Source organism: Gadus macrocephalus, chromosome 11, assembly GCF_031168955.1.
Source record: "Gadus macrocephalus chromosome 11, ASM3116895v1".
Lineage (NCBI taxonomy): Eukaryota > Metazoa > Chordata > Actinopteri > Gadiformes > Gadidae > Gadus > Gadus macrocephalus.
In genome coordinates, this window is record NC_082392.1 from 3,598,641 (window position 1) to 3,625,500 (window position 26,860).

Sequence of the window (26,860 nt, forward strand, 5' to 3'; positions counted from 1 at the left end):
ATGTATGTTTAAAAAAAACTTTGCATGTAAAGATTTTGGAGAGTTTACACAGATTAATAAAAGTTGTGGGGGGAAAATGCTACAATTCTGTTCTGTGACATATATATTTGTGGTTTACATATGAAAAACGGGTAGGCCTCCTATAGAATAGGCACTGTAGAGTTTAATCTATGATAACACAATGAAAATACAATTAAATATATGAATACAATGACTGATGAGTATCTTCAGTCGTTATAAAGATGCATCACACATAACCATTGTTCTTTAGACATTAGGCCTATTACTTAAAAAAGTGTATGTGTAAGCTGAAAGTGTTTCTAGATCCCCTAAACGTTATTATGATTTAATTAGCTACTGTCATGCCAAATCAAATAGACCTACACTTATTCCAACAGTGCACTTATAATAACAACAACGGTTAAACGAACGGTGTTTTGAGGAGATAATGCGTGCGCAATCAAAGTACTATCATGACTATAATGTAGGCAGTGCGCATCCGCGTGCGTGGCAGGTGCGAACCCCCGCGACCACGCTTTGGTAAACACAGTATCACGTCACCGACGCTCGCTTCCTCCTCCATCAATTCAAGAGGACTGAGCCCAGCAGCAGCACCCTACTGCAGCACATCACAGGTGGGTGGCTTGCCCTGCAAGACGAGTTACGCCTCGTGCCCACTGCACCGTCAGTCAACGGACGTGGGAAGGCGTGGCTGACGGATGGGGGAGTAGTCTTTGCAGAGGCATACGTCAGCCAAGCCCAAGCATACGCGATCTGATTGGATGACGGAACCGTCGCTGCCGAAAAAGTTGAACATTTTTCAACTTTCTGACGGTGGCGAACGCTCCAACTGAACGGACGGATCCACAATGCATTGCGCGTCCGTCCCCATTCAAAGTCAATGGGCAACGGTCAACTGACGGAGGTAGTGGGCACGGGGCGTTATAACCACTCTGAATCGTTGCTTCCTGGGGATAGTCGTCAATTGACCATTTGACCAAGTTTAAGTTGCACTGGCACACTTACAGACCTACATTGAAATGATACACAAAATCCTATTCTCAGTCGTCCTCATCTTATCGTTACTTGCTCATGCTACTTCGGCAGACGGGACGACTTCTGGACACTTTTGTCCAACCCTAAGTTCCGCTGCAGGGAAGGGGCACGACGCGCGCCTCACTTTTCTCCAAAGGGCGCCACTGGGCCACCTCGTGTTATATCTCTCCGTGTGGACCGAGCATAACCAACTGGTCAGATGCTCTGTGAACTCCAACCCTTCCATCACTGAAGAATACCTCTCTCTCTGCAACGAAAAACCAGACGCGCAGACAGACGCAGCAGTCCGTCGTCTCAACATAAGCGCGCTGCTGCTGTCTCCGAATCCCTGCACGCCGGATGTTGCCAGAGAGCCTGTGTCTGTCATTCTGAAAACAGATCGTGCCGATGGATGGGATCCAGCCTCCAGAACATCCGAGGTGATTTCGAGGAGAAAACGCTCGTGGTTATTCCCAGGGACTCTGTGGTGTGGTGTTGGAAGCAGCGCCATGGAGTACAGCCAGTTAGGTAAGTACAATCATTTATCAAGTCAACAACAGGGAAGTACATAATAGTGATGTTATAGAAGTAATACTGATAGTGACAACAGTGCCTGATGTCACAATCGATTTTCACTCAAAATAAGCTAAACAAATATATCGTTTGTTTCAAAATAGTATACTTTGACCTATTATTACTATTACTATGATGACTATATGTCCTATTATCATATATTTATAGGGCTATACAGACATTTGGAATCCATAGTAACTCATTCATTGAGGTTATTCATGTTTCCCACTCCAGGAATGTTTGAGAGTGCGGACAAATGCTGCCGTGAGCACGACCACTGTGTGCATATCATCCGCTCCTTTACCGTGAACTATGGGATGTTCAACACCAACCTTTTTACCGTTTCACATTGTGACTGCGACCAAAGGTATGTCTGTGTTGAGCTTTTATGAGCGTCTATTCGCTAGGATGCGCCCTAGAGAATCCTCTGGTAGCAACCATTCAGCTCCCCTTCTATAGCTTCGCTAATTTGGATAAAGTGCAGTTTCACCAAGCTTGAGTATCACGATATTTGTATCAGACTCGATGATTTATCCCAGTTCCTAAGACACCCATGCAAAAGAAAAAAAGTGCAGTTAATAAAATAAAATATAGGCCTATATATTACAGTTGATGATTAATGTTAATTCATTAAACCGTATTATCCTCATTCTGAATCTACACAAATTATATATCTTTCTTCCGGCATTAAAGTTGAAACTTATCCAAGTCCTTTCAAAGCTGAAGGGCAGTCTCGCTTTCTTTTCATGTTTCTTTTCATTTCATGTCGAGAGAGAAAACATGAAGGATGTCATTTTGCAGTTTGCTATGGGTTGGAAAATATCAAGTGTATTTGAATAGCCACTTAAGCCTATATATATTCAAAGGCTGTACAGAACCTCTTTCTTGGCACAGATTATTAAATGTTCAAAGAACATTTTGAAAGTGCATTTTTGGGTTACTAAAAGACACATGCTCTATGAATCACAATAGTGATACTTAACTGTCTTGACACAAGGAGTATGTATTAAATAAAACATCCCGATACCTTTGGTCTGCATGGTATTTCTGTTCAGAGCACGATAGAGTATTACTGGAGTTTTCCACTCCGAGCTAAACGGTTTAATCTCCATGTCCTCTGCCATCTTGGTAGGCATAAGTAGGCCGAACCCCCCATGTACTCCTTAATGACCTGCATCTGATTTCACACTAGGTTGACTTGGATGAAGCCATCTGCGCAATGATCCATGCTAAATGGTTAATAACAATTTCCTGTAATGTTATTTGCATGCCCTCTTGTGTAACTTCAGTCCTTCTTTGCCCACTGCAAGGTTCAGACAGTGTCTCCTCGGTGTGAACGACACCATATCCGACATGGTGGGCTACAGCTTCTTCAACATCTTGAGGGTGCCCTGCTTCAACCTCGTCCGACAGAAACACTGCACGGAAAAGTCCTGGTGGGGCAGGTAAGGAACATATCTGTCCACACATTGACAATATTTAATTTATTTGTATGTCGCTTTTCTACTTTCTTATTAGTCATTTTTTTGTGTTGCATTTTTGTATGATTGTTTTGTTCTATTATATGCCAATGCAATATTTTATGACACTTTCTTTACAATAGGTAAATGCAATTCTATCAAATGTATGTAATGGAATTTCCTATATGGTGCACTGGGATTGCATTGCAGTTCATGTCAAAACGCTAATTGTGATTTTCGTTTGAAAACAGTGCAACGACAGAGTCGTTCACATTTCTGTGTGAAGTGTTAAAAATGGTCTTGTATTTACATGCCTGGAGGTGCCAGCCTATGCAGGCTACACATAGCGTACATTCCTTTGAGTCCTTAAAATTTAACTTTGTTTTATAGAAGAAAGAAAATTTGTATTGCACCTACCAAACCCTTAATCATGCTCTTACAAGACTATGTTTTTAGATTTTTTTTTTTTATCAGAAATGTAATCCAATCTTGAATCCTGTCCTTACACATGCAATAGGCAAGCTATAAAAACAATTCAGAACAAAACAAACAATAACCAGACATCCATATTTAATCTTAATAGGTGCAAGGTTTCCAAAGAGGCCCCCTATGCTGTCTTCCAAAAGTCTTTGAGTTACAACACATCAGTCGTCACAAGCAAACCTGCTGCTGTCCCCAGCAAAGGTGTCCCCGCCGCTTGCATAGAGGGCTGCTTACCGACGAACCCAAAGAGGAGACCCAAGGTCAAACCCACAGACACCTCTGCTCCGACAGCTGCTCGGTGTAGGCCTAGAGAGCCACCGAGAGGGGATACTTTCCAACCCAGGAGGAGGGAGGGGAAAGCCTGCCGCAAAAGCAGGAAACAACATGTGACAGTATCCGTCCCAAAGCAGCAGACCCCATCGGGGGTACGCACCACTCCTGCAACCTCATTACCGAAGAGGCCGCGGGTCAGAGCGCAGTCGGGAACCACCAGAGTTGCTTCTGGGGTTGGCGTCTCAGGTAGTAAAAATATTGCTGCTGGGTTGGGGGAGGCATACGCAAGCTTGGCTACATCAAGTACAGAAAATTTATATATACTTTACAAACTGGCTTCATAAATCAATTAACACAATTCAACATAAGATATAACGGAAGGGTTATTCAAAGTACAGAAATAAACTCAACCATATGTTGAGAAAATCTAAGAGAAATCATTACCAACAGAAATTGAATACATCAAAAAATGATATGAAGAAGACATGGGCCATTATTAATGAAGTTATCAACAAACCCTCATCAAAAAATAATTCTCAGAGCATATTTTATAATAACGATTCTAGTATTGAGGATCCCATTGAAATTGCTGAAGAATTCAATACTTATTTTGTCAATATTGGTCCCGCTTTGGCTGCAAAAATCCCTCTAACACCACTCTATTCTAACAGTACAGGACCTCCTTCCAGTCAATCAATGTTTAATTTTTCTACTGTGGACGAAAAAGAAATATGGGATATTGTATCAAGTCTAAAGTCAACAAGTGCTGGTTTTGATGATCTCAAAATGAAATTAGTGAAGCAGTGTCTCCCCACCATTGTAAAACCACTGTGTCATATTTTTAACTGTTCTCTTCAATCTGGTGTAGTACCAGACCAACTGAAATGGGCTAAGGTTATTCCCATATTTAAAAAGGGGGATCCATCACTATTTTCAAATTATAGACCAATTTCTTTATTACCTTGCTTCTCCAAAATTCTCGAAAAAATTGTATATAATAGATTAATTGCACATCTTAAAGATAATAACTTATTGTATGATTATCAGTTTGGTTTCCGTGCCAAACATTCTACCTCTATGGCCCTGGTCCAATTAGTTAACAGAATATCTACAGCTTTGGACAACAAGGAACTCACAATTGGAGTGTTCATTGATTTATCCAAGGCTTTTGATAACGTTGATCCGAATATATTATTAACTAAGCTACAGGCTCATGGGGTTTCTGGGACTGAGCTTAATTGGTTTAAAAGTTATCTGTTCAACAGGAAACAGTATGTAGTATGGAATGGAGCTAACTCGACTTACAGTCATCTACAGTGTGGAGTTCCTCAAGGTTCCATACTTGGACCTCTTTTATTCCTTATTTATATTAATGATTTGCATTTAATATCTGATGAAGCTCTTTTTATTTTGTATGCCGATGACACAAATATTTTCATTACCGATAAAGATGAACACAAGTTGATAGATCGAATGAATAGCGTACTCGATCGGCTGGATAACTGGTTCAAATTCAACAAATTATCCCTTAATGTAGCGAAGTGTGCTTATATGATATTTAAGCCTAAAAATATTATTCTATCCGATCCTATCCAGCCAATTTTTATGGCGAACAATGCACTTGCTAATGTTTCCAATGTTAAGTTCCTTGGGGTTTTTATTGACCATAAGCTCAATTGGAAAAATCACATATCACAGGTGTCCAATAAATTGGCTAGAAACATTGGGGTTATTAGACGGGTAAGACACGTGCTGTCAAGGAAAATTTGTATGGATTTATATTACTGCCTTATTTATCCCTTTATATCCTATGGTAATATAGTATGGGCTAGTACATACAAAACCAGTGTAAATTCGATTTTTCTGTTACAGAAAAAATTTGTTAGATCTGTAACCAACTCCAGTTGGGACGCTCATAGTGCTTCATTATTTCGGAATCTGGAGTTGCTAAGCATATATGATGTGAATACTCTTCAGATCGGCACTTTTGTTTTCCAGTTTTTCAATAATTTACTTCCTTCTTCTTTTAACAGTTTTTTTATAACCAGGTCACAGATCCATAGTCATCAGACCAGATCTGTAGATCTCCTTCACCGGCAATTTTTCAGAACAAATCTGGGACAGTTTTCTATTAGGGACAGAGGTCCAGTCGTTTGGAACAGTTTTCCAGCTACTCTACGTAAACACTCATCTTTAGCTACTTTCAAAAAATACCTTAAAATGTACCTAATTTTAAAAGCCTATGATAATATGATAAACTGAATGTATGCTGTATTGTCTTTTTGCTTGTTAGTTACATCTTTACTTTGCTTTCTTACTTTTACTCAAATGTATTCTCATTTTTGTAAAATGACTTTGTAGTTGTTTTATCTCTATAATTCTACTTTTGTTTGTCTTTTTTTTTTTTTACTTTATTTTCTTTACCTTATTGTATTTTAATGTCAGGTGGACATCCTTAATAAGCCCTTCGGGGTTTCTTTTGTCCCACCCGTGCATCTATGTATGTCTATGCAAATCTTCTTGCCTTTTTTTTTTTTTAATCTTGTTTATTTGCACAAAAAAAACGGCACTGCCTCACAAAGCAGCTACTACGATACCCTTGACAGTTGAAACTGGATCACCAAGGCAACTGAAAACCGGGGAGAAACAGAGGCCCCATAGAACGGCCGCGGCAGCGTCAACTACAACGCTAGAGACCCCACCAGGTCTCCCTTCTACGATTCCGGGAATAAAAACATCTGGGATCCTGAGTGGAAATAAAGACTCGTTCTGGGATAATGGCAACCCTCCAAGGAATGCCAATAAAGCACTTGCAGACACTGATTTATTAGCAGGTGCTGGAGAAACCCTTCTTATGTAGGCCTGCTCTGTCATGTGAACGATGTGCCAAGCCTGCAATATAATATAACTGTTAAGAATCTGCAAGGCGCTATAATACTAATATGTCAATTGAAACAAAGTTCAACCCCACCTACTTCTAACTGCCATTGATCCCAGTAAAAGCTACAGGAATTATTTAAATGTTGTATTCAAGGGAGTAGGGATAGGGAGAAGTTTGACGTGTTGCTTTGGTCATTTGCAAGACAATTGACCTTCATTTTTGTATTCTACAGGCAGAATGGCCCATTGCACTGTTCTTAAAGTTTTGGATGAATGTAAATACAGAATCCCAGCTTTGGAGGAGAAGTATGGTCTGAAGAATACAGAGTCAAAGATTGTCTACCACTGTGATTGCATTATTCGGTGAGGCATTGAAAAATAAAAATATCACAAGACATAGGCCTACTAACGTTTGTGGTTAGAAAAGGTCGCTCCTTTTTACCTCCTACACCTCCTTGCATAACGTTTGATATTTTCCAGGTTGACTTTTAAGCTGGAACACATAAAGGCAACCCAGAGAATTATCTCACTCCTGGTGGAATTCGTCTCCACGCAATGCTTTGATCTGCCAATGCAGAAACGATGCCTCAACCGAAAAAGGTCTAATCAATATTATTGTGTGGTTCTTCTTTGAGTCGACTCGATTTTTATGTAAATCTTTAATTAGTCTAAAACCTAATATGTGCTTTATCTTTTATTCTCGTCAAGATGCGATGGATACTTCTCTCAAGCCCCTGCTGCCTTTCAAGGGCTTGAGGAGAAATTGGAAAAGGACACAGCTGCACAGAAAAGGATTCTCCAAGATACAAAGACAGTGATTCCTGTTCGCTTTTTCAAGCGATGCCTGAGAACTGTTGCACCTGGCATTAGCAGATGACTGCACATTTCAATACCTTAAATATTATAGAATCAACTGTACAATCGACATTTGGTTGTTTTGTATGTCAATTTCATGAAACATAATAGTGTTTTTATTTGTATCATATCTTACATAGGCCTACATGTTATAATTATTGGGAAATTAATTCCAACATAATATATATATATTTTTACGCATGTACAACTTGAGAATCATCCATTTTATGCATATATTTATATTCTGAAGTTAAGGAAAATTACAACGCATGTTCACAGGATGGCGCCCTAGTATCTCTTTACAATCAACGCAGATATCCTTGTATGATCCAGAAATAGATTCTAACGGTGATCACCTTAGAAAAGTGTTTTCTTTACGGATCAGACACTCCGAGGTATGGAAAAGAAAACAGAATTGTATTTCATAGAATAATCCAATTAACTCCAATTAATGACTGATGCATAATAATACACATCTGACAGCTTAGTCCTCCGCGCGGTGCATGCCGGGAACAATTAGACGGCCTTGGAAACATGGCGTCGCACTGACAGCTGGGAGGCACTCATCATCTTGTCCAACGAGTGATACAGAGGTTGGACAGTTTACGGAACCACCGTGCCCGTTATCACACCGGGAAGGCTCGTGGTACCGGCGGTGATCCTCGCGTCCAGTCGTCACGCTCGCGTAGACGTTTTAATAACGGGTTTATGACGAGTGTCACGCCCACTCCGTAACGTTAGCAGACGCGTTAGCTCGTACCAAGCTAACCAGGCTAACCAGGGTCTGCCTGCTGCTCGCTGCTGTCAGCACCTGATGACAACCCGGGCTCCATGAGGAGAGCTGTCTGTCCGCTGTTGTTCTCGGTCTGACGACCACACGAGGTGTCTCTTTAGCAGCGAAATACATCCCACAAAGGTGGTCCTTCAAGCAAACCTGAGACTCGAGTATGTGGATTTACAGCTAGCAGTGCGCGCTAGCCGGGGCGTTTCTGCTCATTTCCAGTCTACTGAATCATTAATGTTCGACCCTTTTGGTACATTTGTCGAGGGAGGAGAGAGCGATGAGCTCCGGTGGTGCGGTCGATTCGTCCCAATGGCTCTCTGTGAAGGAGGAGACGATTTTCCTCCACGACGGACTCATTCGGGTCACGGATCTGGCTGAGCTACCCAGTGAGATAGGAGTGTCCGAGCAGGGGGACACCGAGCAGGAGGTGAGTGAACCCCCACACTACACGGTGACACCACAACATCGTGACACCACCAACACCGCTGCCCGCTCTGTGGTGGTGAGTCGGGCGTGCTGTGGTGCGTCCGATCAACAGTGGCAACGGTAGCCAGTGCTGGGCAGCATCACCCTGAGGACCTCAGTACAGTAAACAGAAGGGACGTCGCCTCTTGCCGATTTAGCCTATGGCTTGTGCAGACCCTCCACAGCCCATTGATGAAGCCAGGACCTTGATCTGCCCACTAGAGCAGTATACAAGCTTGTCTGGTGCTGGGCAGCATCACCATGAGGACCTCAGGCTCAGTGCAGTAAACATAAGGGACGTCGCCCATTGCAGACGTAGCCTATTGTTTGTGCCTACCCTCCACAGCCCATTGAGAACGTCTCGATGAAGCCAGGAACCTTGGTCTGCCCACTAGAGCAGTAAAAAAGCTTGTCTGAATATATGAACCCCTTCAGTAGCTTTTCTAGGATGTACAGAGTGTCAGTGATGGTAGACATCCATCTTGAGTGCCTGGTTGACAATACGCAGGACTAAAACATTAGATAAGACGGATGTATGTCAAAGAAACAAATGCGTTAGAGCAAATGTTCATTATGCTTGGTCAAAGTGACTGTTGACAACAGTGAACTGCTTCAGTAACCGAGCTACCAAGTTCTTGACCCCACCTAATATCACCATGAAATTAGTTCTGGCCCCTTAAGCTTCACACTAGAAGCTAACACAACCCATTGGTCACTGAGACGCCTACATTCTCATGAACCACAAACAGAAATCCCTGCTGGCAGTGACCACCTATCTAAAGTAGACCTGGGTTTAGATGCCAAATCCCGGCTACCACTGTGATAGGAGGTCGTTCCCCACAAGTAGTGACGGGGACAAGGCTCTTGATCCTGTGTTGAGCCAGCCTGATCTTGTGGTGTGGTAAACATCCGAGCCATGAGTGAAAGAAGTTCTGAGAAGGTCCAAGAGTCTTCTGCAGCTGTGAGAGATCATCAGAGGCAGAAGTGAGACTCCGGTTTGCTCTGTCTCCTAGAATGTTAATTCAATGATTTCGGAGTAGGCTAGTCTGTTGCTTCCATCAAAAGAATTGCTCTGCCCTCCGCATTTGTCTGTCTTCCCTGGCTTACGCAATGACACTATGCTTGTATAGTACTGAAGTCATTGCAGGGGCCTTATAGTGCTTCCTTTGGGTGGCCACAACTCATATCTGATTTGCGAGTACTAGATTCTCCATGCATTAAGAAGGGAAAGACACCCACCATGGCGGTGGTGGGCGGTAGTGTTTGTTTTGGCGAGCGAAAAAGACTGGTTTGTGTTCTCGTGGTTATTATCCGGTTGACACAGAGAAGCTGTTTTCTCCCAGTGAATAGGAGGTGAATTATTGTTTAATGCTACACAAGGACAGCGTATGTGGTCATGCTCAGTGTTGCTCAGTGTTGTTGGCTCACAAACAAAAGGGCAAACAAAGGCCTAATAGGGACGACTGCTCCACAGGAATACATGTTTACTAGTTCACTAGGTTTTTACTTTTAAAAGTATGAGCCAAACAAGAGTGTAAACAGGTCAGTCAATGATAAACTGATGGCTGCCGCACGATAATGTATGTTTACTTATAGGCTACTAGTAACTAATTCTATTGATTAGGAGATACGAATGAATGGCTTTCCATGTTTGCTCCATAAGCTCCTTATTTAGGGCAAAAAAATATTAATGTCGACCAAAATAAGCGTTTCTTACATCTGATATTCCCTGTTTGGAATATGAATAAAATGATCTATCAAATTTAACAATATTTCATTGACTTGAATATTGCTTTGCTGTGATTGATCTATTAAAAGCAGCAGTAAAACCGCTGAAATTGCACCGTGTCACAGCGTCGGCCATGTATGACGCAATATATTATTATTTACCAGACATTTCCAGCCGCATTACAGCGAGGCCAGAGCCTTAGCACATCCTCCTCCAAGCCTTGATGTGGAATGTTTCAAGTAGACAGCGAGCGTATCCAAACTGGACCAAGGGTATTGCCCTAATCAACTTAAACCGTGCTTGGATTCGTTTGTAAAATGTGAAGTGCGCATGACTGGTCAAATTCAATTGGTTGCGATTCTGCAATATAACTTCTCTTCTCTTAACTCCTAAGGACCAGGGGCTGACTCAATTAACCCCACAGCTGTTATCCTTCAGGCCACTGAGTCATTGTATTTGTAAGAGACTTATAAAGGCATGTCACACGACGATCCAGTCAAAGTCATAATACAATCTGAAAAGCAAGATAAAACCCAGTAAATAAGAGATTCCTGGAAGGGACGTGTAAGGCGGGAGATACATGATACTCCTGCAACTCTTGAGAGCAGACTTGGCCGCAAAGTTGTGCTTGCTGTTGAGACTCGAAGCGGTTGAGCTTTCGCCCGGGCCCTGAGGGAGATCCTGCCGTAGCATTGGGCCATCTCACATCCGCCGGCCAGCTACACCACCAGGCTCTGTTGTCCATGGAGCCAAGTCTGGAGGGGGAAGGCTCCCCAGTGAGATGGTCTCATATAGCTCCATTTCTTCAACCCACTCCACAAAAATCCATGTCCGCTTACTATGTTAAGTATTGTGCTGCTTACTGGCGGCTCTCTAAATATAGAGTTCGGTCCACAATATCTATCAGCTGAACATCGTCATGTACTGTAGCCTGGTGTTGTTGTGCCTATTTTTTTGTCTAATGATTAAGGGGACTAGTAGATGCAGCAACATAATGAAACTGAAACAGCATAATCTGTATATTCCTTGGGTCAACTTCAGCTGCCGATTACTGCCGTCCCAAATCTCATGTCATAAATAGACCGTATTTAGGTCTCATGTCAAACAGATCTTGAACGGCTTCTATGATTTCTTCACGAGGCAGAAATCATTCATTCGTTTTCGGCTCCCTGAGGTTGTTGTACGAGGCTTTTACAATGGGGTTGTTGATGAAGGCTTACACCTTGGCTTTGTGTGAAGTGACAGAGTTGTGTCTCCCAGTCACTAGCAGCAGGGTACAGTTGATACTCGGGCTATTAATATCCTCTCAATGTTAGCTTTCTGTAGACCATGGTGGAAAAGGCCCCAGCATCCAATGAATGACTCTTACTGTAATATTAGTTGCATTTCTGATCTACAATCAATATAGATTGTGCCTGCTCAATTGTATAATGGCTATTTGCTTCTGGTCTGGGATTCTTGGGCAACAGTGTAATCGATATCTCAAATGCTGCCTAAGTGCATGGGTAGCACATCATTCTCCCTCGTGATAGGCTGAGCTCGATGTGTCTTGCTGTCCCGGACCAACCAGATCTTTTTCAAACGGATCTGTGAACGCAAGGCGTTGGAATTTCTCTGTTATTCGATTCGAACATGGGCCCACCAGACCACGGGTATTTTCAAAGAAATCAATGAAATTCAAATTGATGTTTCTATTTTTAGCCATGCCTGATTTACATATCCCTGAAGACTAGGGATATTTAACCGTGCTAAATGGGGTTAAAAAAATACATAATCCCCTGGCCCTGGTGGCCATAGTTCGGTTCCAGTGGCCAGTTCAATGGGATGAAATTACATTTTCTGATTCATGGCAGCATTTACTGTACACTACCCGGTTGAATACTGATTTGCCCGGTTGCTATTGTGGAACTATTCTCAGGCAGATGTTCATAGTTTGAACTTTGAACCCAAGCAAAGCTAGCTGCTTTATGTCATTGAACCAGAGACCCCAGCTGTGCTTCTCCTCTGTATTGAATTGTGTTGACAGACACATTATCTGACTGTCTGACTGTGCACTATAACATAGTAGAATCAAACATGTGTGTAACCACACCAGAGCAAAATTGTAATCGTGTAATGAACACATGAGTTTAGATTCCACGTTACATACCACATTTAACTTAATCTGAGGGTTACAGACTGCATAATTATTAAACTAACTTCCCCGCTCTTTCTCCGCCAGATCCTCACCTTCGAGACCAAGAACCCTGCGGAGTTGGCAGAGCGTCTGCGCGCCGTCTGCGGCAACCAGAGCAATGCGTACGCCCGTCTGCTAGAGTACCGGCTCAACGCCCTGCGCGGCCTCTGGGGGGCGCAGCGCCAACTGGCCCTGGAGGAGCAGCAGGAGCGCGAGGGCGCCGGCGGGGCCGACGAGGAGGCCCTGGCACTGCTCAAGAGGCAGGGCCTGCTGCAGCAGCCGGAGCAGGCCCCCTTCACCTCCCGCGTGGGCCTGCTGCTCGTCTTCCCCCTGCTGCAGTCGCAGAGCCGCAGCGACCCAGCGCTGTGCGGCGTCACGGCCGAGGTGCTCCTGGGATGCCTGCGGGACTGCCAGCCGCTCAGCCTCAGCAAGGAGCCGTCCGACTGCCTCAACGGCCTGGAGGGGTTGCTCTGCTCCTGGCTGGAGGACGGGGGCCAGCAGGAGGCCTACCACACCCCGGCCCTCCACGCACACAGGCAGAGGGAGAACGCCGCCGCCGCCCTCGTGGCGCTGGCCTGTGCCAGGTAGGGCCACGACACATCAAGGACGGATGCTTTCTGGGTCCCACCCACACCTTGAGCCCCTGATTGGTGCATCAACCGACCAGATGCATCCTGGGTGTTAGGGTTTTATGAGAAACTGTTATTGGCAGTCGAAGTGTGGTTGCGTTGAAAGAGACAACATGTCAGACATGCACTGTAATCGAGTCAGCTGACATACTTTAAATGTTAAAGGTTTGCTTATATATTACTTTTGTGATGCGCTTATCAGTGACGATTAACTTCTACCAACACTGTCAATCAGATCCTAAAATACCCACCCCTCCCCATTGTTTTTCTTTTAAAAGTCCCCCTCACACCAAGCCACTCAAAGTCCCTCCCTGTCGTGTGTCACACGCTCGTGTTTTCACACCGGCTTCTGCTGTTGACAACCGAGCTCGACTTGTCAAAACCAGAACTCGCCACTCTTTGTCCAGCTTCTGTACAGGCTAGGGCTGCCATTGTCGGGGGGGAAGCATCTAGCCCACCACGGCCCCATTCAGCAACAGTGGGAGCTAATTAAAGAGCTATCTACTGTATACCCCTCCCCCCCAGCTTTCGATGATGCACCGTTTGCTTTCGATTGTTTTTTTTTTTAATTAGGCTTTCCTTTAGTGTGGAGGTGGAGAGGACCCAGGCGACTCAAGGCTGTCTCACCCTCAGTCTCTCAAGCATGTGGATAATGACTCACATGGCTGAAGAAGCGAAACATGCATGGCTATACATAGCATACTGTTCCAAAGTGGTCAATCGACTCCTTTGATTAGCTTGTTTCCCACACGGTGTGCATGCTGGCCTTGCCCGCCTGCAGTACACATACCTGTGCTGGAACTGTGTGTTAACTAAAATGGCTGTGATAATACACATTACAACATAGTGGGTATATATATATATATGTATATATATAGAAATCCATACATATAAATATTTCACGGATAACAGAATGTTACATTTTCAGGGATGTCTCGGATAGATATCCTAGAAAACAGAACATTCTATCTAGGATAGATATCCTAGAAGATGCAGCAAATCTTTTTATAAATATCTCTGTTGTTCTCAATCAACCCAGTGTCTTCCCTCAAATCCTGGCAAAGTTCATGGTCCCCATCCCGGTAGAAAAGGGACTTCACTTCACTTTAATAGGCGGCGGAAACTTTACTACATTCCTTGTTGTACATTCCATATTATTATGGTAGTATTTCCCTGTCGTCTCCCTGGAAATACCCTGAGATGTGCGCTTTGAACAGCTCTGGACTTACTGCCCTATTTCCTCTGTGTGTGTGTGTGTAACTCCTCCAGGGGATCCCTGAAAACCTTCATCCACACGGTCCACCTGCTCCAGAAGCAGACCGACCTGGGCCAGCTCCCGGTCGCAGACGTTCTCTACAGGTGCGCGTTTTAACGTTGGCTTTACTGAACGCATTCAACCACACCGCTGCACCCCGATGCGCTGGTTCTTTCTCCTGAATGTGGGACAACTCTGGTCTCTCGTCCTACTTCAGACTGCTGGTTCTGGAGGGAGGGCCGGGCTCCCCGTCCTGTCTGCTGGGGGGAAAGCACAGCGTGTCGTGGGGATTCGAGGACATGTTGCCCACGCCCGACAGCAGCGCCGGGGCTGCCGAGAGCAAAGGTACGTCCCCCCTCCCAGTGTCCCGGTGTGTCCCCGTGCTCCATAGCCTTGTTAGCGTCCCCCGGGGGGGAAGCTTCAGCCACAGTCTCTCCCTCTCTGTTACTGTTGATGACTTTTCTGCTAGCTTTCACACAACCATCTCCGGTCGGGTAAAGGTTACACGACAACCACAGGACCGGGGAACATGATTGTAGAGAGAAATCGGGAGTGCACACAGACTCAGTTTCTATATATAGTAAAAAGTATGTCTCGTCTGGAGAGGAAAACGTTAAATTGGTCCTATTCATAAGCCTACTTTCTTGCATTTATATTTGGTACATTTTATGGGTCAAATGTGCCATTTAGCCATGGCTGGGTTGGTGTTTGAAACCGGGGCAGACATGTGGCTGTTGTTGCGTGGGTTTGAGGGGATGGAGCAGGGAACCAGAGGCGCAGCTCAGTTTCTCAAACAATCGATCGGCTGACCTTGTAGAGCTGCCTATGCAAGCAGATCGGTGCCGCGTGCGAAAGATGTATCTCGAGAGCAGTGCTGATGTAAGGCTGGCCTACGCAGGACATTTCTACTCTCCATGTGCTAGTATACTCATGTTGGTGGGATCACCGCAAAATAAATCTGCCTTAAAAACGCTTACTGTAAAAAGAGCTCCTATATTGTTAGCCTCATAGCATAATTATCTTATTTCGGCCAAATTGTGATATCTTACCTAACCCATCTCTCATAATGCTGCTGATTCACTGGGCCTCATAGGCTATATCCTGAGCCAATCACAGTGCTATTTTACATTCAATGCTCACTATCTGCCTAAGTCATCTATTTTACTTCTTGTAGGCTTTATAGTTTCATTCATGTTTATATTATCCAAATGGTGGCTAACGAAGTCAAGTAAAAGCTGGAAGTGGCCAAGTGAAAATCAATGTTGGACTGAAAACACTGCCGGGACAACTCAATTGAAACAAATGCGGCCTAATTAACGATAGTATTTAACAAACTAAAACAAACATCCCCATCCACACTAATGTATTTATCTTTTCCCTGTGAGTGTCTCGCTCTGCTTCGCTGCCACCCACTGGTCTGTCCTAACCTTTGCCTCCTCGGTGGGCTCTGCAGACACGGATCTGGGCCGCTGCCTGGCCACGGACGGCCGCTATCTGTACACCACCAACTCCTTCGGGAGAGGACTCAGCAAGCTGGGCTCTGGCTTACATGGAACGCTGAGGTAATGGGAGAACCCACTATCTGTCTCTCACACACACACACACACACACACACACACACACACACACACACACACACACACACACACACACACACAGTGTGCTATACATGGATGCTACTAATTCCTCACACATCACACTGGCATTGGCAACCTAAACAGACATTTGCTCTGTGTGTTTTATTTATGATGCAAAGCAAAGCTTCCTCCAACTGAGTGTATTGACATGGACGAACTTCCTGATGCTAAGTTTATTATATACTGACACATTTTCAGATCACGGTGTTGAAAATTTCAACAACATATTCCTACGCAAAGCCCGAGCGTTTGTTCAACTTCCTGTCCTCCTGCCTACAGCTAAAAGATGGCAGCATTAAAGGGCATGCATAGATCAATACCCAGCCAACCACCCTGCATAAGTGCATCATTTGCTCTGCGTGTGCGTGTGTGCGTGTGCGTGTGTGCGTGTGCGTGTGCGTGTTTGTGTGTCCGCCAACAGAGGTTTTGTGTACTGTCGTAACGAGGAGCTGGAGCCGGGCTGGGTGGTGTTCGGTGGCGGCCGGCTCCTCCACCGGCCCACCTCCTTCGACGCCAAGCCCCATCAGCTGTGCCATCTCATCGACCCATTCACCCTCCAGGTACACACACACACACACACACACGCACACGCACACGCACGCACACACACGCTCCCTTCCATCACACAGCATCCGGTCCAGTGTAAGTCACGCCAACATACTTATCGCCACCACACATTATGCTGGCTCTTCTGTGTTTACGATCCCATATTTGCCGTCCGTCTCCAGGCGTGCCAGATCGTTGCCATGCCAGCCCACCACTTCCCCGTTGGCAGCAGCATGACCACCCTGCACCTGTGCTCCGATGGCACCTACCTGTACTGGATCTGGTCCCCCGGCAGCCTCAACGAGAAGACCCAGAAGGGCCATTCTGTGTTCATGGACGTCTTTCATTTAGCGGTGGGTATTCAGCGGCACTGTCTATTTTGTTAAGTATATACTTAAACGATCACACTTACAGCATTAGACAATGGATATTGCACACTTTTACTTTGCTATTACACTTATTTCGGTGACTGTGGCGGCCGCGTCGTAAGGTATCCGTCTGTCCGATTTGAATCTAACCGATCAAAGGGATAAGTGACTCCAGAGAGTCGTCACTGAGTTGACCTCACAGCCTCATCATCCTCACCTTCTTCTCCTCCCCCTCGTCCCCCCCCCCCTAGACCGACACGGGGCTGTGCGTGGCGGACATCCTGCAGGAACGGGTCATCCTCACCCGCAAGGAGGGCGAGTCCTCCAAGTGTCTGAACGAGCTGCTGCTGAGCCGCATGTCGCGGTTCCGCGCGTCGCACTCGGCCACCCTGGCGGCCCTCACCGGCTCCGCCATCACCAACACGGTGAAGGAGGAGCAGTCCGGTACGGAAGGCCGCCACGTTTTACATTTACATCTACATTCAAATCGAGGGCATTAGGAGACGCCGTTATTCAAAGCGACCGACAGCGGTTTAGGCACACATTCAAACTCTGACGGCGGAGTCCACCAGCTCGTCGGGAGGAGTTGGGGTTTGGTGTCTTGCTCAGGGACGCCTCGACACTCTGCTAGTAGGAGCCAGGGTTCAAACTAGCAACCTTTCCGGTAACAAGTCGACCCGAATCGACCTCCTGAGCTGAGCCGTTTTACCGTCGTGTTGTGTTGGTGGAAGGGGAAATCCCGTTCTGGGAGTTCTAGAGTGATTAACCGTTTCTTTTTTTTTAAACTTTCCCACAGCGGTCAACACCAGCTGCGGACTCCCCTTGAAGACGCTGAGGAGGACTCCCATGTACGTGTGCGGGACGTATCTGGTGATGCTGGCCGCGCCGCCCGGCGTGTCGGGGAGCTCCGCCACCCGCTCGCTCTTCGGAGGAACCAGCGGCCTCTCGTCGCTCAAAAGTAAGATCGACACGGACGACGCAGAACGGTACGATCGGGGGTTCATCTGGCAGGAAGGGAGAATCCCGCAACCAATACAATAGTCGGTTCCACAAGCATGTCAATGTTGAGAAACAAATTCCGAAAAGCGGCAGAGTGAAATGATTTTTTCCTGCATTCAATGTATTCACTGTTTTCTGTACATGTATTTAATTGAAACGAAAAAGGAATCGCATTTTAATTCTGCATCAATATTATATGATTTACTTCTTGAATTCTCTGAGATGGCTGACGAGCTGTATGTGTTCGTCGCACCCAGTTCTAGCCTCCAGCCTGGTCTTCAACCTGACAGACGGGCAGTTCAGCAGCCGAGCTGACCTCATGGACGCCCCGGGCAGCTCGCTGGGCCGGGGCGCGCAGGTGGCCGGCCTGGGTACGCTGCACCTCCGACGCATCACCCACAGGGATAACACAGCCATGCTGTGATGGAGCTCAATGTAGCCAACGCTCTCCGCTCCCTTTTATGTCTCTAGGAGCCTGCTACGACGCCCTGAACAACCTGGTGTGGACCACCTCCAGCGACTACATGGACCAGTGGTTCAACCCCGGGAACCAGGCCTTCCATCACCTGTGCCAAAGGCTGGGAGTCAGCCACGTCATCCAGGAACCCAAAGGTAGACCCCTGGGAACCCCTTTTAGAACACACGCCCTTCATGCATAAAAGCAATCGCACTCGGAGGGTTGGTGAGCCGCAATGACCCGGGGTCTGCCCCTCACAGAGGAGACCGTGGCCACCTCGGAGGTGGTCAACCAGCTGCTGCACCACGTGGGCGCCATGTGCATCCACCAGCTCAACCTGCTGGCGGCCAGCAGCGGCAGCCTGCCCCTGGGCGCCCTGCTGGGGAAGCAGCACCCCATCGAGGCGCGCCACTTCAGCAGCATCTGCGACATCATGGAGAAGGCCATGGTGAACAGCGACACCTGCATCATCCGCTGCATCCTGGTGGTGTTCCAGGTCAGACCCAACCCCCCCCCCCTGCACTCTTCCTTACGACTCGTAGAGGGTTTCTCCGTTTATTAGCCGGGTGTGGGTCCTTACGGTGCTTTGTTCTTGCTTCTCTCTGCAGGTGGTTTTCAGGTTCTTCAATCCCCAGTCAGAGCAGAACCGCGACAGCGTGCGCCGGGCCGGCCTGCTGCTGTGGCAGCTGCTCATGGCTCCGGTGGATCAGATCGGAGCGGAGATCCAGAGGGAGGTGTGCCTGGCTATCAGGTGAGCCCCGTGCGTCATCGTCATCATCATCATCATCATCATCGTCTGTGTCCCGAACCAACGGGACACGGACATCGAGCAACACCGTATCCAGGGCCGCCACACTAAATGTACTCTCAGGTTGACAAGGGTCTGTTCTTTGTGTTTACTTCTGGTCCTTATCTCTTTATCTCTCTAGCTCGGGCCTAAACACACTGTACCAGGGCCCGGCGGAACTCAACAAACTGCTGAAGTTGGTGCTGACAGAAGGTGAGCTGAGGAATGGCTGTTGTTAAAAAGACATTAGTTCAAGTGTTTTTTTTAACCATTGATTCCTAAGCGCGAGGCACCTTGGGTCATTTCCAGGCGAGAGAAACAGCGGTCTTTCCCAGCTTCGTGACGTCATCCTCACCAACTTGGCCGAGCAGCTGCAGAAGAATCGATTCGGGAGTGAGGAGGACGACCACTACAGGTCAGGAGTCTCGCCCCTCTTCTCATTCAGAAGTGCTCTGAATGATTCAACCTGGCTTCATTGTAACTCAAGTGTCCTCGTCTGATGACATCATCTCCGTGTGTCAGGCTGAACGACGAGCTGCTCCACTACATCCTGAAGACGGTGGTCCGGGAGTCCTGCCTCCTCATCACCAAGTGTCAGACGGTTGCCCGTGACGACTTCCAGAAGCTGCTCTCCACTGTGCCGGTGAGGGAAGCGGGGAATCGGCTGGGACCTCACCATTCGATGTTAATTTTTTTTTTATGTATTACAATTCTGTAAATATTGTGATCTTTTTTTGTTGCTAGTTCTATAAATGTTGCGACAAAATTCCATTGTGTGTGGTTTAACGGTAGGTTTGGTTTGGGATCCGGGATCTACAGGTCTGTCGGTGTCTGCCCTTGTTTTTAACAGAACCGAGTTGATGCAAATGTATTTGCAAAAACACTATATTGTCAACCGTAGGACGGTACCATCATCACGCTTATCATTTGCTCCCTCTCAGATCAGTTGAAGTCTCTGCTATACATTTTCTCTGTGATTCAATTTATTCCCCCCCCCCCTTACACACTCCTGTCCCCACGGACCCTCCCTCGCACCCTCCCCCCCTTCCCCAGGTGGTCTCGCCAAGCCTGAGCTACCTCATGGCCGTCCAGAACCACCTTCTCAGTAACACGGTGCTGATTCGCCCCGACGACGGGGACGACAGCGACAGCTCCCTGCAGGGGGAAACCGTGAAGGTACAGGTAAACACACCCTTTAAGTACCCCCCCCTACCTACCGCTGTCTGTCCATGTGGGGCCCCGTGTGACCGAGGCCCTCAGGAACACTGGGATCATGGATGCGCCGCCACGACACGGTGTGCTAGCTTGCTTGTGTTTATTACCCTTTCTCTGCGTTAGCTACTGCCGCTAAGTTAGCTACTGCCGCTAAGTTAGCTACTGCCGCTAAGTTAGCTACTGCCGCTAAGTTAGCTTTTGCCGCTAACTTAGCTTTTCCAGTTAAATGTTAAACGTAATTGTTTTTTTTAACTCCGTGAAGCAGCATAGTGAAACTTAACTACAATATGTTTGCTTTGGTTTTAATTAAAATCACTTATGTATGATTTTGGACTTATTATTTTGTCTGCAGTAGAATAACGGTGGTAGAGGTAGACTTTTAAATCTGCATTTATTACATTGGCAAGCTTTCCACTACAACTAATATTCAAGGCGTTTTTGATAGGGTTATTATAAGTTGTGAAAATTAGGATTTGTAAATAAAGGCTGTTCATTTCAAATCCTGTTTTTAATCATAATAACCTTTTTATTATTTTATTTGCATCCTTTATGGAATTAAAAAATAGATGCTTTTATATTTGTACTGGGAAATCCATGGAGGCAGTGTTATGGAAGTATGGGCCTGCTCTCTGCGTGTGTGCGTGGGTGTGCGTGTGTGTGTGGACCCCAGGAGCTGCAGAACAGCATCCTGTCCCTCTCCACCAAGATCCTGGTGGGCTGCGACGAGGCGGTGGAGACCCTACAGCAGGTGACCACTGCCCTCATCAACAGTGACATCCCTGACCGGGAGACCAGGTGCGAACCCATTTCACACCTCGCCTTTCCACATGTCCCCTACACGCTGCGTACCCTGTCCCTAAATCCTCCCAACTCATAGCTAGGGCTGGGCGATTTGGCCCTAAAAATAAAATCTCAGATTTTTTTTAAAACCAAACCTGATTATCGATTTAATGTTTTTTTTTAGTTTGGATCTTTTTTGAAGGTTGATTAACAAAAACAAAATTTGACTTTAGCCCAACTCGAAACGCTCACTTTTTTCAGCATATGCTGCCATATTGAAATTTTAATCTAATAAAAAAAATAATAATCTTTTCAGATTTTCTTTTTAAAAAAACGATGATGGACCATCAATTCTTTTTTACGACTAAAAAAGAATTAATCGCCCAGCTCTATTCATCACTCCTCTAACCGGGCATCACCCCACCTCATGGCTCAATCGACAGGTAAGTTCAAATGCTGTGTTGTCTTTCCTCTCCCCCAGACTAAAAGGTCTGGAGCAGGTGACCAAGGCCACCATGTTGGGCCACCTGCTGCCCGTGCTGCTGACCTCGCTGATGCACCCCAACCTACAGACCCTCACCCTGGCCGACGCCCTCATGCCCCAGCTAGTCCAGCTGGTGCTCTACACCAGCCAGGTCGGTGGGCCCTCCCGAGCGCATGGACAACGTCTCCGTTTAAAAATGTAACTCGGAAGCGAGCCACGATGTTGTCTAATGGCCTCTCGTGTTTTCAGACGGCGCTGTTGCTGAAGACCCAGGCGCCGCTCTTCACGGAGGGACCTTCGTCCGGGTCCTTGGCTGGAGGGGCCAAGGCGTGTCCGGTGGAAGACAGGTACAGTCCGATAGCCTACAGGTGTGCCTCCTGTCGACCTCCATAGGCGTCCTGTTTTGTCTGAATTGTCAAAGTGACCACTCCTGACTCCGCCCCTCCAGGATCCTGGATGAGAGGGAAGAGCCGGGGTTCCTGACCGGCCTCAAGATCCCGACCCCGTGGGCCGCTGGGAAAACGGTTGAGACGGTGCACCCGGTCCGGGACAACTACAAGTTCAAGGAGACGGTGCACATCCCCGGGGCGCGGTGCCTGTACCTGAGGTTCGATTCCCGGTGCTCCTCGCAGTACGACTACGACAAGGTACTGGAGGCGGGAGAGGGCGTGTCCCAAGTTGTTTTTGCACTGTTTTGCACTGTCTGTACAACACGGGTTGTGTCGCGGTGACTTGAGCTTCGTCTATGTTAATTTATTTATTTTTCTCCAGCTGGTCGTTTACGCCGGTCCCAACACCAACAGCCGGAAGGTGACGGAGTACGGGGGGAACACGCTGGGGTACGGCAGCCGCAGTGTCCTGGGGACCGGGTGGCCCAAAGACCTCGTCAAGGTACCCATAAAACACACACACACGCACACGCACACACGCGCACACACACACACACGTCTAGAGAGACCACCCAGAGCCATAACACTGTTTCCGCTGCAGGTCGAGGGCGACACCGTGACGTTCTCGTTCGAGATGCGGAGCGGCCGCGAACACAACACCCCGGACAAAGCCATGTGGGGCTTCTCCTGCACGGTCCGGGCCCAGGTAGGGTCCACGCCCTCACCCCCCCGCTGTGCTCCGAGCGCACGTACGCCTCTCGGCTTTATTGTTGCGGCAGCTTCGCTGCGTAACGCGATCGCGTCGAGGCCCGGGCCTCTCCCTGAGTGCGCCGTTTTGTTTTCGGCTGTGTTGCAGGAGTCATCGGAGGACGTCTCCGGGGGCCTCCCCTTCCTGGCAGACCTGGCTCTGGGCCTGTCGGTGCTGGCGTGCTCCATGCTGCGCATCCTGTACTACGGCCCCGAGGTCACCCGGGAGGAAGAGGCCTGCCACGATCTGCTCTGCTCAAAGCTGCTCCAGAGGTAATAACTCACACGCACGATGGTGTGTTATATGCGCTGTGATGTCGGATTGGGGGGGGGGAGAGAAAAGCGAGCAGGAGCGCTTCTGCTGCTCCCCTTTACCCCTGAGGCGCTTGGCTGGGAATGTCACTCGGGAAAAGAGGAAGGAAAATTATAACCGCAAAAAGATTTGATGATAATGAATCTAGGCCCAGGGATTTGAGGCGGTGCGCTATTAAAAAGCCTTTATTGACTGGGAGGTTGCAAAAACAATATGTACTCCAACATGGATCAGCATTGTTGTGCAGATGTTGGATGGATGGCCAGTATTCTGCTATGTACATTTACATTTAGGCTGACGCTTTTTGTCCAAGGTGACTTGCACCCATTCATAAACACATTCACACACCGACGGCGGTGTCAGCCACGCAGGGCGACAGCCAGCTCGTCAGGAGCAGTCAGGGTCAGGCGTCTTGCCTCAGGGACGACTCGACACTCGAGTAGGGGATCGAACCCGCAACCCTCCGCTTAGCGGCCAACCTGCTCTACCTCCTGAGCTCCTGCCGCTCCTCACACAGCAGCACCGTCTGACCGCCGCCGCGTTGCTTCCTCAGGTGCCAGTGGCAGGTGGAGGCCAACGGGGCCATCTCCCCGGCCCTCACGCCCAGCCCGTCCCCGCTGCCCCTCACCATCGACGAGGACCGGGAGTTCACCTACCCCTCCGACGTGCTCATCCCCCCGCCCGCCGTCATGTCGGGCAGCCACTTCGACCTGCCGCGCATCCGCCTGCCCCCGGGCATCATGGGTCGGCTGAGGGAGGTGTCGGGGAGGGCCAGGCCGCAGTTCCGCCCCAGCATCAAGTGAGACCCGCCGTCCGTCGGTTCTGTATACGCGTACTTCGCGAAAGTTCTCGTTTGAACGAACTTCAACACACTCGATTGCGAGTTTGATTGCATGAACTTCAGAACACGCGTGCGAGTCTGATTGCACGAACTTCAAAGTATTTTGTGCAATCAAACTCGTGCGGGTTTGATTGCGCAAACTTAAAATCATTTGAAGTGTTTTGAAGATTATCGGAGGAGGAGGCGCTCTCTTGTGAACGCCAGCATTTCTTTCTGCCGATTCCTTCTCAACCATGGCCGAGATAACCCCCATTGCGAGTCTTTACTTGTCTACGTCTCTTGGAAGTACAAGAGACGTAGGAGAACCCAACGCCGTCGTTTACGGGTTCATAATTTCATCCGGAGGCGCACACAGCTTTTGCCTGTGATATTATATTATATATGATATTATGTAGATATTATAGAGCTCCAGGAGTCTGCAAACGGCAGCAATTATTTTCTCCTTCATTTTGTGGTTCAATCTTGACTTCAGGGATTGAATGCTGATATGCTCTGTTCACGTTTTTTCACTGACTGTATGAATTCGCACTGGGGCCTTCATTTCTGGTTTGAGCGCACTTTAAGAGTTCCCTCACCAAAGAAAGCAACGAAGCTCGTGCGGTGATCCCCTTCCTCACGGCATCTCCCCTTCTCCCCTCTCGGTTGTCTCGTCCCCCAGGGAGGTGATCCGGCCCGACGTGATGGAGGAGGTCATCGTGTCCTGCGTTATCAAGCACCTCACGCTGGTGGACGCGCTGCAGTCCCTGGTGAACTACCAGTACCGCGAGGAGCACGCCGAGGAGTACGACCTGGTGTGCAAGATCATGACGGAGACCTTCAAGAAGATCAACGCCATGGAGCGCCAGCTGCAGGTAGGACCCCGCCCATGGGCGTCTGCAGGAGATAGCGGGGGGGACTGCCCCTCCTGACGTAGACATTATGTGGCTCAGGAGGGAGAGCGGGTCGGCTGGTAACCAGAAGGTTGCTAGTTCGATCCCCGGCTCCTCCTAGCTGAGGGTCGAGGTGTCCCTGAGCAAGACGCCTCACCCTAGCTGCTCCCCACGAGCTGGATGTCCCCTTGCATGGTTGAAACCGCTGTCGGTGTGTGAATTTGTGTATGAATTAGGGCTGAACGATTTGGGGAAATAATCTAATTGCGATTGTTTTGACCAATATTGCGATTGCGATTTAATGTGCGATTTTTATAATATATTAAGTTCCTTATGTTGTGTATTATTCACTAAAAAAAGAAATAAATCATCATTCTTTAGTATGACCAACACAACATTGTATTATAAACTTCTTTATTTAACTCTTGAATTGTCAAATAAAAATAAATGAATCATACTGCTTTCCAGTCAGTAACGGTAACAAATCACTTTATTTATTTTTTATCGCAGCCTTTGCGATTTACATACCGTGTTCTATTACATCGCGATTTCGATTTGAATTTGATTAATCGTTCAGCCCTAGTATGAATGGGTGAATGTTAAGCAATATTGTGAAAGCGCTGTGAGTGGCCACTGGTTAGAAAAGTGCTGTATAAATGCAGTCCATTTATCATTAACATTATTGCCATGACATTCCACTCCTGACTTGTGGATGGATGTGAGGCTAATGGGGTTTATTTTTTCCAACCGCATAGTCAGAGACGAGGTCAGTTGAGCTACAAGCAAACTTGAATACGCTACGTGTTTGTCGAGCTAATGCATACATATTTAAGTGTTGTCCTAACAGACCGATATATTCTCTGGAACTAATATAGTCCTTGGGGATGTTGTTAGGCCGAAGATAAATGGACTGAGCCTATTTACGTCGAAGCTTTCCTTTTGGCAGCCAGCATAAAATAGTTAATGCTAATTTTTCTTTTTTCATTATTCATCCGTTGCTTGGTGTGGTACTTGTGGAAGACATTATGTTAAAATAGCACGACCCAACCCGTATCACAGTGGGCCGAGTGGCTTCCACCAGAAGGAGCTAGTCTGACCCCTGCGACCTCTGACCCCTGCGTACTGAGATGTCTCGCGTTGTGTCTCCTCCAGTGTGTGGCCGAGCTGGAGCAGAAGTGGCAGAGCGAGGTGGACGAGGCCCAGCAGGGGAAGCTGGAGAACAACGCTCCCTTCTTCCACGACTACCATTTCTTCGAGGTACACAATCTGTTGTTCTCGGCTAAGCATGTACTGCAGCTCCTCCTCTGGGGGGGGGGGGGCGGCCTCCTGTGTGCCTCTGTGACTCACTGTGTTTACTTTAATCACCAGAACAAAATGAAGGAGCTGGAATTACTCTGCTCCCTGAAGGAGGTTCCCCTCGACTTCAGCGATCTGGAGAATGTCGTCCTGGCGTTGAGGTAATTAATTCCCGTAACGGCCACTATGTCTGGGAAACGGCCCCTGCACACGGAGTTGTACTCAGTCCCCTACGTGTTGTAAGACACACCTTTTTGTGTTTTTTTTTTTTTTTCTTGTAGGGAAAAGTTCTTCCAGGAAGTGAACTCCATCCACCTGAAGAGCAGCGCGCCGCTGGGCAAGACCAAAGCCCTGGTGAAGAGCCTGATGAACCGCACCGACCTCCTCCTCCACGTCACCATCGCTCCTCACTGCAGGAGCCTGGCCACCACGCCAGCCGGGACGCCAGGGCCTGGTACTCCCTCCTCCTTCCTCCTCAACCCCCCCCCGATCCTTAATGACGTCCTCCATGCCCGTAGTCTGTCAGGAGGTCCAC

The 26,860-nt window shown here is 47.4% G+C and overlaps 3 protein-coding genes across 8 annotated transcripts in view; 2 read left to right on the plus strand and 1 right to left on the minus strand.

Annotated features, from left to right (window-relative positions):
* The window catches only part of vps33a (VPS33A core subunit of CORVET and HOPS complexes), a 366,247-nt gene that overhangs the window by 27,207 nt on the left and 312,180 nt on the right, over positions 1-26,860 (minus strand).
* LOC132467476 (group 3 secretory phospholipase A2-like) lies at positions 948-8,248 on the plus strand. Its single transcript, XM_060064789.1, has 5 exons — positions 948-1,563; positions 1,843-1,975; positions 2,919-3,053; positions 3,652-4,127; positions 8,232-8,248. The coding sequence occupies exons 1-5, from the start codon at positions 1,041-1,043 to the stop codon at positions 8,246-8,248; spliced, it is 1,284 nt and encodes a 427-aa protein (XP_059920772.1). The 5' UTR covers positions 948-1,040.
* The window catches only part of LOC132468245 (probable E3 ubiquitin-protein ligase HECTD4), a 59,175-nt gene continuing 40,218 nt past the window's right edge, over positions 7,904-26,860 (plus strand). The window contains exons 1-29 of one of the 6 annotated variants that reach the window (XM_060065972.1): positions 7,904-8,770; positions 12,759-13,297; positions 14,612-14,701; positions 14,815-14,942; positions 16,051-16,159; positions 16,656-16,794; positions 16,963-17,133; positions 17,400-17,592; positions 17,945-18,106; positions 18,405-18,518; positions 18,619-18,759; positions 18,865-19,100; positions 19,213-19,355; positions 19,534-19,604; positions 19,701-19,806; positions 19,914-20,034; positions 20,445-20,573; positions 21,277-21,401; positions 21,868-22,021; positions 22,120-22,217; positions 22,319-22,517; positions 22,642-22,761; positions 22,861-22,965; positions 23,116-23,279; positions 23,873-24,118; positions 24,819-25,011; positions 26,182-26,286; positions 26,398-26,486; positions 26,607-26,779. In XM_060065972.1, coding sequence (XP_059921955.1) covers positions 8,621-8,770; positions 12,759-13,297; positions 14,612-14,701; positions 14,815-14,942; positions 16,051-16,159; positions 16,656-16,794; positions 16,963-17,133; positions 17,400-17,592; positions 17,945-18,106; positions 18,405-18,518; positions 18,619-18,759; positions 18,865-19,100; positions 19,213-19,355; positions 19,534-19,604; positions 19,701-19,806; positions 19,914-20,034; positions 20,445-20,573; positions 21,277-21,401; positions 21,868-22,021; positions 22,120-22,217; positions 22,319-22,517; positions 22,642-22,761; positions 22,861-22,965; positions 23,116-23,279; positions 23,873-24,118; positions 24,819-25,011; positions 26,182-26,286; positions 26,398-26,486; positions 26,607-26,779 — 4,513 coding nt within the window. In that variant the 5' untranslated portion in view covers positions 7,904-8,620. The remainder of the gene's footprint in view (positions 8,771-12,758; positions 13,298-14,611; positions 14,702-14,814; positions 14,943-16,050; positions 16,160-16,655; positions 16,795-16,962; positions 17,134-17,399; positions 17,593-17,944; positions 18,107-18,404; positions 18,519-18,618; positions 18,760-18,864; positions 19,101-19,212; positions 19,356-19,533; positions 19,605-19,700; positions 19,807-19,913; positions 20,035-20,444; positions 20,574-21,276; positions 21,402-21,867; positions 22,022-22,119; positions 22,218-22,318; positions 22,518-22,641; positions 22,762-22,860; positions 22,966-23,115; positions 23,280-23,872; positions 24,119-24,818; positions 25,012-26,181; positions 26,287-26,397; positions 26,487-26,606; positions 26,780-26,860) is intronic. The other 5 variants (XM_060065974.1, XM_060065975.1, XM_060065977.1 and 2 more) reach the window with 5 other exon arrangements.